General features: G+C 39.6%; 2 protein-coding genes across 7 annotated transcripts; one reads left to right on the top strand and one right to left on the bottom strand.

Annotated features, from left to right (window-relative positions):
• On the top strand, positions 2,889 to 10,853 carry LOC110262346 (protein GUCD1-like). Of its 6 annotated transcripts, none has more exons than XM_021108683.1 (7): positions 2,889 to 3,021; positions 3,788 to 3,925; positions 4,019 to 4,143; positions 4,648 to 4,759; positions 5,256 to 5,330; positions 9,879 to 9,967; positions 10,244 to 10,853. In XM_021108683.1, exons 1-7 carry the CDS (start codon positions 2,974 to 2,976, stop codon positions 10,314 to 10,316), a joined length of 660 nt encoding a protein of 219 aa, XP_020964342.1. In that variant the 5' UTR covers positions 2,889 to 2,973; the 3' UTR covers positions 10,317 to 10,853. The 6 variants fall into 6 exon arrangements, with proteins under 6 accessions (XP_020964342.1, XP_020964344.1, XP_020964338.1 ...); XM_021108685.1 differs by having other exon boundaries at positions 10,207 to 10,385; XM_021108684.1 differs by having other exon boundaries at positions 2,905 to 3,021; positions 3,488 to 3,925.
• Positions 11,563 to 16,489, bottom strand: LOC107613700 (serine/threonine-protein kinase D6PKL1). The gene is made up of 2 exons (XM_016315809.2): positions 15,504 to 16,489; positions 11,563 to 12,447 (listed from the first exon to the last, which is right to left on the bottom strand). The coding sequence occupies exons 1-2, from the start codon at positions 16,112 to 16,114 to the stop codon at positions 11,646 to 11,648; spliced, it is 1,413 nt and encodes a 470-aa protein (XP_016171295.1). The 5' UTR covers positions 16,115 to 16,489; the 3' UTR covers positions 11,563 to 11,645.

The raw sequence follows: 16,537 nt of genomic DNA, 5'->3' as shown, positions 1-16,537 counted from the left end.
GTATATTTATCTTTTTTTTTTTTATTATTTTAAATTAGAAGTGAGACTCCAAAACTTTTAGATGAGGATGGAAAGACTATACTATTTGAACTATAGCTACATTTTTTGAGTTAAACCCTAAAATAGTCTCTAAGATTGTCGTCGTGAACTAAAATCGTCCCTAAAATTCCAATTGCCCTAATTACGTCATTGAGATTGACAAAAGTGCATCATATTAGTCCATAACCCATTTTCCATTAACGACATGATAACATGACTTGATGACGTGGGCTGTTAATGACACGTGTCACTCCATGGTTTAACCACGTGTAATGGTAAGATTATGTGGTGACCAGTGACACGTGGCATGCTGATGTGGATGGTTGTGCCATGTGTCACAATGCTATTTGGTCACGTGTTCGTTTGTACCACGTGTCACAATATTCGTCCACGTGTCGTCTATTATGTCATCGTTATAGATGCACCAAATTAGTCCCTCACTTTACATTAAGTGACTCATTTTAGTGTTTGAAATTGAATGTCGTGAACCAAACTAGTCCCTTCACCAGTTTTTTCTCATTTTTTTAAATTTAAAATTTTCAATATCTTAGATGCACTAATTTCAATTCTATTTTTTCATATATCATTTAAATACAAGTGCTTTCATAAAAAAATTTAAGATTTTAGTTTTAATTATATAATTTTTTCTGTAATTATTTAACATTGGTATATTTTGTAATATATAAGCATGTTATTATAAAAAAGAATTATATGATTGATTAGACACATTTTTTCATTAAAAGATATGAGTTTTTAACAAGAAATCAAGATTTAAAATAAATATTTTTTTTGTTCTTATGAAATACATGTTTCCGTTGTGTGTAAATGGATTAGACCGAAGGCACTTCAAACACCCTCACTATCATTTCTGACCTTTTCAATCTAGACGAAAGAGGTCGGAAATGGTAGTGAGGGCGCTTGGAATGCCTTCACGTCAACTCCAAAACTGTGGTTAGAAGTATCCGCAAGAGAAAAAATATTTTATAAAAGCATTGAAAGAGGTCGGAGATGGTAGTGAAAGTGTTTGAAATGCCTTCACATCAACTCCAAGACGGCGGTTAGGGGTATCTGCAAGAGAAAAAATATTTTATAAAAACACTTGTATTTGAATAACGTGTGAAAAAATAAAATTGAAATTAATGCATTTAAAGATATTGAGAATTTGAAATTTATAGAAAAAAAAGGAGAAAAAATGGTAAAGGAACTAGTTTGGTGCACGACATTCAATTTTAGGGACTGTTGCGACAGGTGACACAAATAGACATGTGGTCAAATAGCATTGTGACACGTGGCACAACCATCCACATCAGCATGCCACGTGTCATTGGTCACCACATCATCATATCATTACACGTGACTAAACTATGGAGTGACACGTGTCTCTAATATTTCACGTCATCAAGCCATATCATCACGTCGTTAATGGAAACGGGTTAGGGACTAACATAGTGCACTTTTATCAATTTCTAAAACATAATTGGTGTAATTAAAATCTCAAAGACGATTTTAGTGAACGATGTCATTGTTAAAGACTATTTTAGAGTTTAACTCACATTTTTCGTCTCAACTATATAATTCATAGTTTCATACAACTGAATTTGGGTCGACAAACCCAAGCCTAAGATTTTATTTCTATTTTTATATTTTTCAGTTTTTGGTTCTCTCTGTTTTTTTTTAATTTTTAAATCCATCAACTAAAATACAAAAATAGCTTCTTATAAGGGCCCACATTACGGCCTTGCAAGGCCCAACCCCAAACGCAGCAGCTACGATTGCCATATATTACAGATATATTTTTCTTTGTTCTTCCATCCTTCTTTTCCATCTTACACCCAACTCATACTGTCATTATTGCGGATGGAGTTCTGGGAAGTGCATTTAATTGTTAATGTATCTTCTTTCTTTTTTCTCGTTGGGTAAAAAAATGCAGGACAAGGAGATTAGGAATCGTCTTCAAGAAAGTGAGCGGAAATTGGGCTCATCAATGCCTTTCGATGAAGCCAAGGAGAGAGTTACCCAGCTTGAGAAAGAAGTTACGTCATTGGATAGGTACATTAAAGAGTAGTCACCAATCTAAGGACCTTGGTTTCATGCATTTGCATAAATTAGACTCTATATAGTTGTATTAAAGCTACAATCATTAGTGTCTATTGGTTGCATTTTAATCGGCCATGTTTATCTTTCTTTCTCTGTCATTGAGCATTCAAAATAAATATTGGATGCATGATTTTACGAATACAATGTAGAAATTCTCGATGTATCAGTTTCTTATATTCTTGTATTTCATGCATAGGCGCCTCATTCTTGCTAGTGGAGTTGAAGGCATGGAAGGTTTTCGCCAAAGATGGAGTTTACATGGCCGCTTAACTGATACCAAGTAATGTTTGTCATCCATTATTGTTGTTTTGTCAATTATAGCTTGTTTGCCATTTTTAAGTTATTTGATTAAGATTATGACTTGGTTATTGAATTTATGGTTTACGATTACGCTTACGCTTCTCAATTTATAGAAAAACTCATTTTAGAAGATTCCATTTCCAAACATAAATGATTCTTTGTAAGTACATTTTTTAATTTCAACTTCTTCATATCTTCAACAAATTATTTCTAATCAATCTGATTATATGAGTATTTAATCTAGTGGCCTCTGCCTTTGCCATTGCTAAACTTGTGGAGCTAATAGCCAATAAGATTATTTGATAAGTTTATCACTCAGACGTCAGTGCCATCATCTTCAGTTCGTGTTGCTTCTTGTTACTTTTCAATTATGTGCTTGCTTGGTTTTACTTGTTCATTTTATTTTGTTATGTACGGATTTGATGCAGGAAAAGGTTGGAGTCCTTAAAGCAGGGCATAGATAGCAGAAAATAAGGATGGTCCATTAGGGAATCAGCAACAGAAATTTGGTTCCTAGATGAAGGTTGAACCTGCATTATGGTGGCACCTTGTTATATGCATCCATCCAAATCTTTTAGAAATATGGTATTCCTATTTTTGTTGTCATAGATTTAACGATGTATGTATTTTGGTGCCCTCAATAGTCAACATTTTCATTCTACCTGTGCTCCCTCTACTTTCTAAGGAAATAGTCACATTATATCTAATGCGATCAACTTAGAACTCTGCTATATATTTGTTAGGTTTGTAGCAAAGATATCATTTCCTTCTGACAGGATTTCAGAAATGCATGATTTTAGGCTATAGTTAGTTTAGCTTTTAACCATTACAGATTTTATTTTATTTTCAAATTGACATCATTCAAAATTACTGTAGTTTGATATGTGCGAGAAGACAGACAATGTATACCTTCGCGCTTCCGGTTGAATGAATACTAGTCTTGCGAGTAATTTAGATTAGTCTGTGATCTCCACTTTATCATACATTGATCTCTGAATTTGTGAAAAAATTTACGTAACGAAAAGTCAAACCTCCTAACTTTTAATTCCAGCATTGTTAGATGTTGCGGTTTGGATTGGCTTTGGAAAAGTTTAGATCCTAACTACTAGCTTGAAAGAAATTGAAGAATTCTGTGCTTGCCTTCTAATCAGTTTTATGTCAAAAGCTGCTGTACGTGGCATATACATTGCATTTCTTTTGGTTTGGTTGAGAGTGAACACACGCAACAAGGATCCCCAAAATTCCCTTTGAACTCTGTTTCTGTTCATGTCCTGAACTTCTGTTTCACAGTAAACATTCTACACAATCAATTTGGTCACTGATGTGGCCCTTATACCTGTTATTCAACAAGATTCTTAAAACAGAAGACGAAAGAGAATTGAAAGGAGATAATTTGAGTGCCATAGATCCCTACTTGTTTCAGCATTCACCAAGTAACAATAACGTAGAGTCCCATCTTCCCTCCTTATGCCGCTCGCGCTTTGTTGATGTAAGTGCATGTGATTCTGGCTAATATCTTTTTCTTTATCTATCAGACTGCTATTATTTTACCGTTGATTTTGTATGCTAATCGTGCTTATAGGTACCACATGTAAACCAAATATATACATGGGATTGTGGCCTTGCTTGTGCCTCGATGGTTTTGAAAACTATTGGTGTCAACGACCGTGATATTCAAGCACTGGCTGAGCTATGCTGCACTAATAGGTCTTTCCCACTATAAGAAGCTTGAAACTCCTAGTTGCTATGTTATATGAAATGCTTGTAGTCCTAGATGACATATAAACATGAGTATGTCTACTGAAGGAAGTAACATTGTGATTTTTTAACAGGGTAAACTGTCTATGGTAGGCACACACAACTATATGTTGGACTCACTATATTCAACACAAAGTTGAGAGTGTGCACCATAGGATTATGCCTATACAAGTACCTTTCTAGTCTTCCTCTCCTTCCCTTTGCTCTGTCCCATTGAAAATCTTAGAATGTTAATCAGGTGCAAGATTTCTTAGTATATTCACATTATCTTTTGGACCAACCTGTGACCAAATGGTCTATGCCTAGATACATACATTTTCTAGACTAGATACATAGAAAAAGAAAAATTGTATTTCATTTTTGTGTCGGGTTCTGTTATTCAAAATTGAAGTTTCCATTTGCTGATAATCATACTAAAACTAAATGCCTTTCCTTTGAACATTGTTTCTGCAGTGTCTGGACAGTTGATTTGGCATATTTGTTGCAGAAGTTTTTTGTTGCATTTTCCTATTTCACTGTAACATTTGGTGCAAACCCAAACTTTTCTGTTGAATCCTTTTACAAGGTGATTCTCTGGCTCAATAAAGTAGTTACATGCTCTTTATTTTGAATAAATCCCAGCTTATGAATAGTTTTCCAAATATCAGTTTAAGTTTCCAGAGATTCACTTGATCCTGGAGTGATTTTTTTTTTTGGCCCTCCTGCGGTAACTCCTGGACTAATTACTTCTATTTGAGGACCACTTGTTATAATCTTTCCAAAAGCATGTTGATATTCCAAAAATTTCAGGGACAAATAATGAGCTTTTATCCTAATTTTATCTTTGTACACTTAAGTCTTTGTAGTAAGATGAATCTAAGAGATGAGTTTTTCTTTGATAGTGATTTGGATGAGTTAAAATATACTAGTACTACAATAAATTTATCAAAGCTTATATTGTCTTGAAGTACACCATTGATTGCTATATAGTTAAGTTTGACAGCAAGGTGGATTTGTTTTGCCTAAAATGTTTCCACGCTTGGCTAAATGCCTCTTTGAAACTTGTGATAAATGTTGTGTAGGAGGAATTGCCTAATAATCTAGTCAGACTAGATATGCTATTTCAAAAGGCAGTGGAGTCTGGAATTGGCATACAGGTCTGTTGTGAGTGTTGTCCTTGTCTTTACTGGTTCCCTTCAGTTTTGGTTTTAAGAGAATTTCTGTGATTCACTCCTATTGGAGAAGAAAAGAAGTTTTAGGATCATTTATTTCTATTAATGGGTTATTGTTATACTTAGATTTTAGGGCAAAAAACCAGAATAAACCAAGGGAAGTTGAAAATTACTTAAATAAGCCAAACTGAAATTCGTTTCTGCAATGAGCCAAACCCTATATTTATATAATTCGAACCAGTGTGGTTCGAACTCAATTCATTAGTAATTCGAACCAGAGTGGTTCGAATTATGAAGAGTTGCGCCTACTCACGGGTTACCTGGTCCTCTTATGTTCACAGCGTGTATCAGATTAGTTCAGTGTTCCGTGTGTACCAGATGGGATTCACACCGCCGATACTGGAGGGATTCTGGCCACCTTACGACGGGCCAACCGTGATCCCGGACCCTGCCAAGAGGCGGGCAAGAGAGGGTCGTCCGAGATCCACTAGGATACGGACGAACATGGACGAGGCAGATCCGAATCGGCCAAAGAGGTGTGGCCTTTGTCGCCAACCCGGACACACCCGCAGGAGTTGCCCACAGCTTGGAGGACCGTCTCACACGGGGGGCCAGTAGTAGCGATCTTGTTATTGTTAGTGTTCATTGATTTTATTTTTCCTGTTACTTGTTATTTAAGATGATTTGTGTTATCTGTTTATCCTTTTACCTTCTAGTAATGAAAAAGTTGCATCTGAATTTGAATTTGGTTAGAAATCCCATGACTGCAAAAGTTGATAACTACAGTGTTATATGATTCAATGATAATACATAGTCACTAATCCATTAGGTAAATAACAGATTTTTAAGTACAATAAAATGAGCAAACAACAAGGAAAAATAGCTCTAAAGTAAATCATCTAAAATACATGAGTGAACCCTAACGTCCAAAATACATGAAATGTAAATCATCTAAACAAGTGGGAGCCTGTCCCACAACGACGGGGAACCTGTGGCCTCTGACCTCTGCGGATGAACGGCTCCTCATCCTCTATCTCATCTGCGTCCTCATGCGGGGTAGGCTGTGCGGGTGGCGTAAAATGGAGTGGTGCGGCAGACGGCCCGGCGACAGACTGTGATGCAGCGGTGTAAGCGGAATGTGGGGTACCTCCCAAAGCAAACTGGTCACCAACAGGAGTCGTAGCAGGCTCGTTCAGATCAACATCTAAGGGTGCCTGCGTGGCAGGGGTCTGAGGACGCCTCCTGCCCGGCTCGTCCTCCTGCATGATAGCCGAAATCTCCGCCAGAAACCGTGGACTGCCGAAGTCAGGATCGAGCGTATCTGCCCCAAGGAAGTCCTGCCACTGTGATCCGGGAATAACCCATGGAGTACCGTCCTGCTGAGGCTGGTCGTCGGTGGGTACTCCAACAAAGTAATGTCCAAAAGGACCGGACCCAAGTCCAGCGTCACTAGGCTCAGCCCCGTCACCCATCCCGGAGCCATACCACTCACCTCCGTGAACCCCATCCTGGGTACTACCACCAGCAACTGAGGCCGCCCCTGCACCATCCCCGCCCTCAGGACCATGCTGATCATCGTCATCTCCTGAGGGTCAGGTGCAGCGGCATGAACCGCAGCACGCCCTCTACCTCTGCCAGGATGATGTCGTCGTCGACCCCTAGCGGGGCCGGCCTCGTCGCCAGCCTCCATAGCACGCTCAAGCCAACCCCAGTCACGCTGGCTACGACGTGTGCCCACGCGAGCTCTCCTATCAACCCGCCTCCTATCCGGCACGTCGTCAGGCCGATCCATCTCAGGTACTTGCCCAGCTCCCCGCTGTGAGGCCTCAACAGGAATAGCAGCGGCTCTCGGATCGCCCAACTGCGGATCCGGAGACAAAAACCTCTTCCCGTGCTGACTCCACCAATCCAAGAACAGATGCGACGGACCAGGGTCAGCAACAACATCGAATCTCAGCACGCTCTCCGTACGGTCCTCCCAATACTGATGCCACTTCTGCAAATGGGACGGGAACCATCGATCGCCGCCTCTGCCTTCCTTCAACATCAGAAAGTCGATGTTTAGGGCGGCCTGTGGACGGGGCTGCACCCCTCCAAACTGCGGAAGAACTCTGTTTACCTGATGCCACTCTATGACGGCAAAGTAGATAAGCGATGTAACAGACCGCCACAGCACCATATGTCGAGGCTCCAAAACCTCGGGATGCACGACCTGAAGTACGTCAGGGCTACTGTACGGCATCCAGATAAACTGCACCCAGAACGATACAATGTCAGGGCAACTCGTGATGCCAACTCGTAAATTGTGGTTAAATAAAAAAACTTATTAAGTAACATACTGACCTCTCTATCCTGCAACCGGTCTATCCATAGCCTCCACGTCTGAACTCTAGGACCCTTCTCGCTACTGGAAGGGATGTAACCTGACCACCTGCAACATGCACATGTGTTACCGCTACTTATATGTGTGCTTAGGGTATCCAATAGTAAATTGAAATAGACAAAGATTAGGGAAGTACCTCGAGGCCAGTGGCCAGCTGAACGTCTCAAATCCTGCAGGCCTAAACCGAGGAAATCGCCAGAAAATCCATGACTGAAGTAGCTGAAGTGGGCCCGCTAGCTTGATAACATTTCTGTTCGCCACACGGCACATGCACCGGTACAACCATGCCAGTGCTGCAGAACCCCAGCTGTAGGTCCCCATCTCCTCCAGCCTAGCTACAAACGGAAGCCATCTGATGTGAACGCGGTTACCCGACTTGTCCGCAAAAAGCTGCGTGCCCAACAACATCATGATGTACGCACGGGCATAACGACGCACAGTATCCTCATCAGCTCCCTCCGGGCACTCACCAAACGTCTCCTGAAACCAGCTGCAGTTGACCGCGTACTTCTGAACCTGGCTAGGAGGAGGTACCACTCCAAACAACTCCTCGAACCAAACCCAGGCTGGACGGCCACCCTCGATGTATATATGGAACTCTGATAGGCAGCCGCTGACGTAACGCCCGTCCACTGGCAAACCCAGCTGGTATGCCACGTCCTGCAGTGTGATAGTGCACTCTCCGAACGGCATATGAAACGTGTGAGTCTCCGGACGCCATCGCTCAACAAACGCACTCACAAGGGCCTCGTCCAACCGGAACCATCTATCGTTCAACCTTGCAAGATGGTAAAGACCAGCCATCTGCAGGTACGGAACGTATCTGTCATCCAGGACCATGCCCTGCTGCCGCCGCATGCTCCTGATGCATCGCTGAGGCTGCGGAAGAAATGAACCGCATTATTAGAACCAACTTAATTACCGGTGACAAACATAATCAACACGATAATTGATAAACCAAAAAATCTTACTATGTATAGCCGCTTAAAAATACCAAGAACGAGAACCATATGCATAAGAAACTTAAATTAGAAACCCCCATAGGCTACTGACATGAAAGATCTAACATTATAAAACCACAACTAAACCGCTTACATAAACCACTAACGTAAACCGTTAACGTAAACCGCTTACATAAACCACATACATAAACCAGTAACATAATCCACTAACATAAACCACTAACATAAACCACTAAGATAAACCACTAAGATAAACCACCAACATAAATCACTTACAAAAACCACTAACATAAACCATTTACAGAAATCACTAACATAAACCACTAAAATAAACCACCAACTAAACCAATATCTTACTCGCATGCCAAACCACAAACTCACATGTACCGGTAAAACAAAGTTATTTCCGTACTAACCTCTTCGTTGATGACCCCAGCTATATGGGCGACTCCGTCCAAGCGATATAACCGCGCCGGATCGTCTCCCATGAGCAGAATATTGCGTTCAGGTCTTTCGCGGAGAGAGTCTGGGTCGTTTTCTCTGAGATTTGGTGGGGCAGGGGAAGGTGAGAATGGTTCGAATGAGGCTGATTCGAACTCCTTATATAGCCCATTCCCTAGTAATTCGAACCAGGGTGGTTCGAATTACTAACAACCTTGCTTAAGCGTAATTCGAACCAGGGTGGTTCGAATTACATGAAGAACACATTTCCCCCTAATTCGAACTGGAGTGGTTCGAATTACTTGCATAGGTAGTTCGAACCAGTCTGGTTCGATTTACATTCAATTTTTTCTTCGAAATTCGAACTGGTCTGGTTCGAATTATTTGAGGATGAAGTTCCAACTACCCTGGTTCGAATTACATAAAAATATGATCTGGCTCATTGCTGTATCGATTTTCATTTTGGCTCATATAGGTAAATTTGGATTGATGTTGGCTTATTATAGTGTTTTGCCCTAGATTTTAACAAGAACTAATTGAATGGTGGGAAATTAGTTGCACTTTTAATAAGAATAGGAAAATGAAAGTGGTGTTTTTATCACAAAAAAAAACAATAAAAAATAAAGTTGTGTGTAATGCCAGATTTGTTGGACTTGAGGAAACTAACAACTAGATACATTTTATTCACTAGCAACTTTGTCATTTATTTATAATATTTAGTGAGCAAACCTTTCCATCGTTTTGCAGTGTAGATCAATTAGTGGAAGAGAGATATCCATTCTCATATTGTCAGGTAAATATATTGCTATTGCATTAGTTGACCAAAGCAAATTGAGGTACAGGTTTCTTCTTATATGTTCTGTTCTTTTTTGGCTTCAATACTTAATTGATGATAGCTTTTCAACATTGACATACTCCACGTTCTTACCAACTTTTTACATAGTGCCTGTGGTAAACCAAGTTTATTCATTTGATACCATCCTTTTTAGAAGAAATTTGTCACTCCAATTGCATTATAACACGTTTTTTGTTTATAACTTCTTCCTTGATCATGTCATTATTCTCGCTGGAAAAGTGCAATTCAATCTGCTTCTGAAAAGTTTCTGTTTTAGTCATGTATTGCAAGATGATGTTCATGTTCCTGAAGTTTCCAGCAATAACCCTGGCTATACTGGTGAGCACTGAAATTTCAGCTTTGCATTACTTGTGTGCATTTTCAATGTATTGTTTCTGTTGAAGTTGCCAGCGTACGTGTCTCCTACACATGTAACTAGCATTTATTTTATTTAAATATTTAACATCTTCAGTGTTTAGTTATCTTCTAGATGGTATTTTACCATCTAATATTCAGTCCTCAAAATATCAATGCTGCTACAGTTGTGCAGTAAAGTTTTTCCCAGTTTGAATGATACTTTACTGTCACATATAAAGCTTGAAGCACTTCTCAATATTTCATCTACCTAGGTTGAATCATATGGTTTACATCTTTGCTCATTTTCCCATCATTTTGAATATGAACCCTAGGAGCTTAAACTGTATGCCTGGGAGTATGGCATAATCCTCAATTTTCACTGCTAAGCTAGAATTAGGATGCCTCTTGTTGAACCTACATTTTAATGTGCTTCTAAAACTGTAGTTTGATATGTGTGAGAAGACACTAGACAATGTATACCTTCGCGCTTCCGGTTGAATGAATACTAGTCTTGCGAGTAATTTAGATTAGTCTGTGATTTTCTTTTAAAACTGAAAATGACTCTAATTGATGGTCCACTTTATCATACAAGATCAATCAGTTAATAAAAAAAAATTGGACCCTCCTCACTCTTCGGTCCCAGACAATAAGACATTTGCAATATTAACAATGAGTCATCTTATCAAAACTTTTGATAGTGGGTGCAACCAAGGACAACAGTTGTCTCGTGCACGTAAACACAGGACATGTCACGTGGTCAGATGCATGTTCTTCAATCTAGACCAATAAAAACGCCACAAAAAACATCAAAATTGGCTCTATTCGGAAACCAGACCCGGGACCCCTCCTCCTTCAGCAAGTTAGATCCAAAACCCACCACGCAGGCCACAGCTTTTCCCATCTAAGCCCTTCCCCAAAGTCAATCTCATTGTTTGTTTATGCCAACGTTGTCTCTCACCCCACTATTTTGTTCTGTTGAACCTTCGGATCACACACCCCATTTAATGTCCATGCTATGTATCCTCCAACAAAATAATAAAATCATGTGCAACTGCCATCGCCAACTACATTATAGAATATAAGCACCAACCAAGTGAAATTTCGAGCCCATTCACATGCTACGCCATTACTTGTCATCAAGTTTAATTATCAACGTTGGTTGCCATTTAAGGCTCTTAAATAGTATAAAGTGGAGATGAAAATTTAATCAACTACAGGTGCAAATTAATAGATAAAAAAGAGGGAGAAATGATTAAATTTCGTGCAACTATAATATTAATTATAACTGTACTTTTGTTCGCATCTGCTCCTACGTACCATGATTAATAATAATCAATGGGAGTCTCGGGACAACTCTCATCGGATACAGCTTCTTTAGTAAAAGGTGGGGGTACAAAGGGTGGGGTTGTGCACCTTAGCAATGCCCAATTCACACCTTGAAAAAATGGGTGGTTCTTGATAGGGGAAGCCCCCATTATTGACCCAAGCCTCCTTCCGGGGTCCTTAACCAATAGCTGTGAGATAAGGTCCTTTGCCGTGGCTGGCACGCTGGGTTCCTTTGGGAACTCCAATGCTCGAGCCACGATGTTTGCTAGGGTTAGCTCATTGTCCATGCCTCTAAAGGGTGTCACACCATAAAACAATTCAAATATAAATATCCCTAAGGTCCACCAGTCGACGGCACTACCGTGTCCCTCACCGGACACAATCTCCGGGGCCAGGTACTCGTGGGTCCCAACGAATGACATGGACCGGACGTCGATGGGCTCGGCAACGAACTCGGGCCCACCACGATGGCCTTGCTTCTTCTTCTTTCGCTTGCGCTTTGGGTGAAAACATGACACCGCGGGGACTATACAGTTTGGTAGTATGCATGAGGACGATGTGAATTGGGAGGATTCAGTGTGGAGATCCTTTTGTAGGAATATATGAGGAGAGTTCTTTTGATCAGAGATGATCTGAGCCGTTGCTGTGGAGTCATCACATTTTAAGGAGAGGTCAAAGTCAGTGAGCATGATGTGGCCGTCAGATCGAACCAACACGTTCTCTGGCTTGAGATCACGGTAGACTATCCCCAACATGTGAAGGTATTCAAGTGCCACCAACACCTCTGAGGCGTAGAACCTGTGAATTAAACACCAATAGCATTGAATTAAATTTGGTATATTGTAATCTTAGTAAGTATTTTGGATATGAAGATATTGCTTGGCGTACATTTGGCATATCTATATCTATATCTATATCTATATTGGCTGTAGGGGACGATTATTGGCCAACATGACACAGTGTGCACAAGAATATTGGTTGTTAGGCCTACGGAAAGGATCAACCAAAGGAGACATCAATTATCTTGCTGTACTCTAATAAGGGTGACGTGACCTACTCTACTGCTTAATCGCAACCACCTCTTATAGGACCAGATGCTCTTCAATTCAATTTTTTATTTCACAAATTCAGTATCCAATTAACACTAAAGATTTACACTTGTAGACAATTGAATTTTTCAATCGACGGGATTCATGCTCTTTCTTTTATCCTTCTAGGATATTGATTGAATATTATAGAATACTTGTCTAAAATACATTATGTTCATTATCATACCAATAGCAACTATTGTCGGGTTGTAAGACAAGATAAATTTATTGGCTTTTGAATTTTCATATGTTGCATAATATCTTTCGGACAATGATAATGTCCTCTAAAAGAAGAAAATGAGAATAAATTCGAAAACTTTTGATGCCTCAAATAAGACGAAAAATAATGGCACCAAATCAAAATTTGGAGAATAATCTTCCCATTCCATCAAACATGTCATATTCTTATTTTTAAAGTAATGTTCTTGAAGATCGTTACTTACATGAAAGGACAGACTTTAATTTTGCTACCATTAGTATAGACGTAGGGTTTATTATTATTTTTTTTCCTTTCTTAAATCTTAATACTACGTAAGAGGCATCTAAAGTCGGAAAAAAGCTTCACGAAACGGACAAGTTATGAGACACTAATTTTCTTTAAAGAATGTCATGTATCTATTACGCTTGTGTACACTTATTTTATACATATATTTTTATATTAAAAATAGTTGATAAAAAATAAGTAAAGATAAAAAAATTCTTTTTATATCATTAAAAAATACCAAAAAAGATATACATAAAAGTAATGCAAACATCATTTCTTACTTTCTTTATCCCCATAAACCAGGAACAAGAAGGAACAAGCAAAAGCAAATTAAGTACGTTACGTTAGTGAAAGCGCATTTTATAATAAATGAAAACAAAACCAAATGTCTGGTTTATGAACTCTAGAAACCAGATTCAGGAGAAACATGTCCCAATCAAAGAATTAAGGGAGCACTTCGAGATTAACCTCTCATTAAAATTAAATAAATTAGATCGCCAGAAATCCTGCAAAAATTTATGCAATCAAAGATTATTTTATATCACTCAGTTGATGCCCGGATATCCTTGCATTTTATATGAACATGGTAGTATTTCCCAACCTCAAATAACGTCGAATATGAAGATTTTAGTAAAAATATTAATAAATAGCATTTCATTTTTTAATTGCAACTTTTAAGGACACCCTAACCTATATACTACTAGTAGTAATTAATCTCGCCAAAAAAGGAAAACATATCAATTAAGGAAAGGAAAATTTGTGATTTGCGATAGTCCTTAATTTACTGCAGTGCACATAAATAGAAAGCAGGTTAATTACTACGTACCACTCCACCGCTAGTAGTAGTACTACAGTAAAAATTGAGCTATTCCTTTAGCTAATTAGCTTGTATGGTGAGTGACACTAATATAGGGGGTGGATTTGACTTTTAAAAGCAGCAATTTTACCTAAATTATAGGCACATGCCAAGAATGATGATCCAATTATTATTGTTTAACGAAACACACGTGGTGGCTCAGACAAATCACGGAATCGAACGGGTTAAAGTGAGCATAAGCTGGAAAGCCTTGTCAAAAATTAATTGCACGTTGACCTACCCATCATTATGCTTATGCACAACCCTCATCTCTTTTTACTTTTTCCTTTTACTTATTTAGTTTATTTTTAAAAGAGTTTACACTGAACTAACGCAGCTAGCCCGTGAATGATTATTACTATGTAACTTTATCAGTCTATGGGCACTAACTTAAGTTCTGCCATGGACTCATGGTCATAGAAAAATTGTACATATACCCAAACAAAAATTGTACATATACCCAAACAAAAATTGTGTTTGCTTATACATTGTACTGCTATTGTTATATAAAACATAACAAAAACTTAATCCTCTTTTGCCTATTGCAAACTTAATACTCACTTAGGTGCATCTAGAATTTGATGAGCTAATTCATGTTTTGTAGTCTAACATAAGAAAAAAATACTAATAAAATACGTGGCCTGAAAATAGAATAATGGTATAACACTAGCACAATCTATTACTTTTTTATCGTAATTAGTTAATAATATTTAAAAATATTAGTTAAAAATATAACATTAAATTACTAAATTTAAACTATTAGACTGCTAACTTAAAATACTGATTAATATAAATTAAAGAAAAAGTCTTGGGACCAACAATTTTTGTGTTTTCTGGTCAGTACTTAACTATCAAAACAAAAGTGAGTGATCTCCCATCATTAGATGTAATCTCACACCATTAAAAACACTATTGATTGCCAATTAATGATTACAAATCACCAAAATTTTTTATTTTATAATTGAAAACAATAAAACACTTAAAATGCTTCCAAAATTACTAACTATGTGGTAGATTAAAAATGAGGAGTATTCTTCTAAGAAATGAAAGTGTTAAAAGTGTTTTTTTGATTAAATGAAAGATGGTGGGAATAGAGAAGGGCGGAGAAAGAATGTTCCGGCGATTGAGAAATGATGGGGACATAAGGTGGGTCCCATCCCACAGACAGAACGACAGTGCGGGGGAAGGGGGTTGGATGATCCATCACTTTCATCGTCGGTTAGGACTAATCATAACGGTTCAAGATTCCCCTAAGCTAGCTAGCTAGCTAGGCACGCCAACACCGGATCCCACTCCCTCCGCTTCCACTTCCAACTCTCATACTCACTCTCTCACACACACAATCATTAACAGCAACAACAAACAGTACGGTTACTACGCAGTTAGTTACACAAGGAATTGAGAAAGCAGTGATGAGTGTACTTACCTGACGGCGCCTTCGTTGAAGCGTTTGTTTGCCTGGCGCTGCCGGAGAACGTGGAGGTCGCCGCCGGGGCAGAACTCTGTGAGGAGGCACAGCCATTTAGGTGCTTCGATGGCGCCGTACAGCGTCGGCAAAAAAGGATGGTCCAGTAACTCCAGAATTTCCCTCTCTGTCCTCGCTCTCCCTTCCTTGCTCCTGCTAGCTAGCTCCTTCTTGTCCATCACCTTCGCCGCGAACGTTACGTCGGAGGAGGGCTTCAGCTCTGCCAGGTACACGGAGCTGATGTCGCCGGAGCCGAGGCGCCGGGAGAAGACGAGGTCGGACGGGAGGAGGATGCGACCGCCGGAGGAGGCGGAGTCGTCGTCAGAGGATCGGATCCGGTGGATTGCGGACCAGCGGGGGTCGGAGGAAGGGGCGTGGGGCTTTGTCGGAGGGAGAGGGATGCGGGCGGAGGTGGAGGCCGTGAGTGTGGTGGTTTCGGAGCCGAAGCTTGTGCTGCGCTTGATGTCGGCAGTGGTTGTGGTGGTGGCCGTGGAGGCGAAGCTGAGTGACTGGAGGTCGTCGGCGAGATCGTCCTGCCACGGCGGCGGTGCTGGTGGTGGCGGTGGGTCCATTGGAGTGTTATTGAGAGTGTTGGGGGTTTAATTTGTTATTATATACACGAGAGTGGGGAATGAGGAAAGTGGAGGGATGAAAAATAGTTGAAATAACGGGGTTGGGTTTGGTGGTGGAGTGAGTTTTATACACTACAGTCTACAGTTGATGGCTCTGAAGATAAACGAGGAAAACGGAGAAGAGAGAATGGAATGCACTTTGGGCTACGAGTATGAGTATGGGATCTCTCATTGGCCCATGTTTCTCCCCGTTATGCCACTGTTTCCATATACTTGTGCTTTTCTCTTCTATGCACAACAAACAACCCATGGGGCTCAAGCTCAACTAAATTAGCTTAATAGCTTCACTATGCAATTAAATTATACCTATTCGTCTATTACATGGCTTTGTTTTTTTATTTTTGTCACCGTTATCCAAATTTA

Source organism: Arachis ipaensis, chromosome B08 (genome assembly GCF_000816755.2).
Source record: "Arachis ipaensis cultivar K30076 chromosome B08, Araip1.1, whole genome shotgun sequence".
In the NCBI taxonomy this organism is placed as follows: Eukaryota; Viridiplantae; Streptophyta; class Magnoliopsida; order Fabales; family Fabaceae; genus Arachis; species Arachis ipaensis.
The sequence above is the reverse complement of the archived record's forward strand: the minus strand, read 5'-3'. Positions and strand labels throughout refer to the sequence as shown.

Bases quoted from the DNA above. Each gene is read 5' to 3' on its own strand.
- LOC107613700 (XM_016315809.2), bottom strand. From the start codon at position 16,114: ATGGACCCACCGCCACCACCAGCACCGCCGCCGTGGCAGGACGATCTC. The intron at 12,448-15,503 runs GTAAGTACACTC...TTTAATTCACAG, and splicing joins TTCAACGAAGGCGCCGTCAG to GTTCTACGCCTCAGAGGTGT.
- LOC110262346 (XM_021108679.1), top strand. From the start codon at position 2,974: ATGGTGGCACCTTGTTATATGCATCCATCCAAATCTTTTAGAAATATG. The intron at 3,022-3,787 runs GTATTCCTATTT...TTATTCAACAAG, and splicing joins CCAAATCTTTTAGAAATATG to ATTCTTAAAACAGAAGACGA. The intron at 4,760-5,255 runs GTGATTCTCTGG...AATGTTGTGTAG, and splicing joins CTGTTGAATCCTTTTACAAG to GAGGAATTGCCTAATAATCT.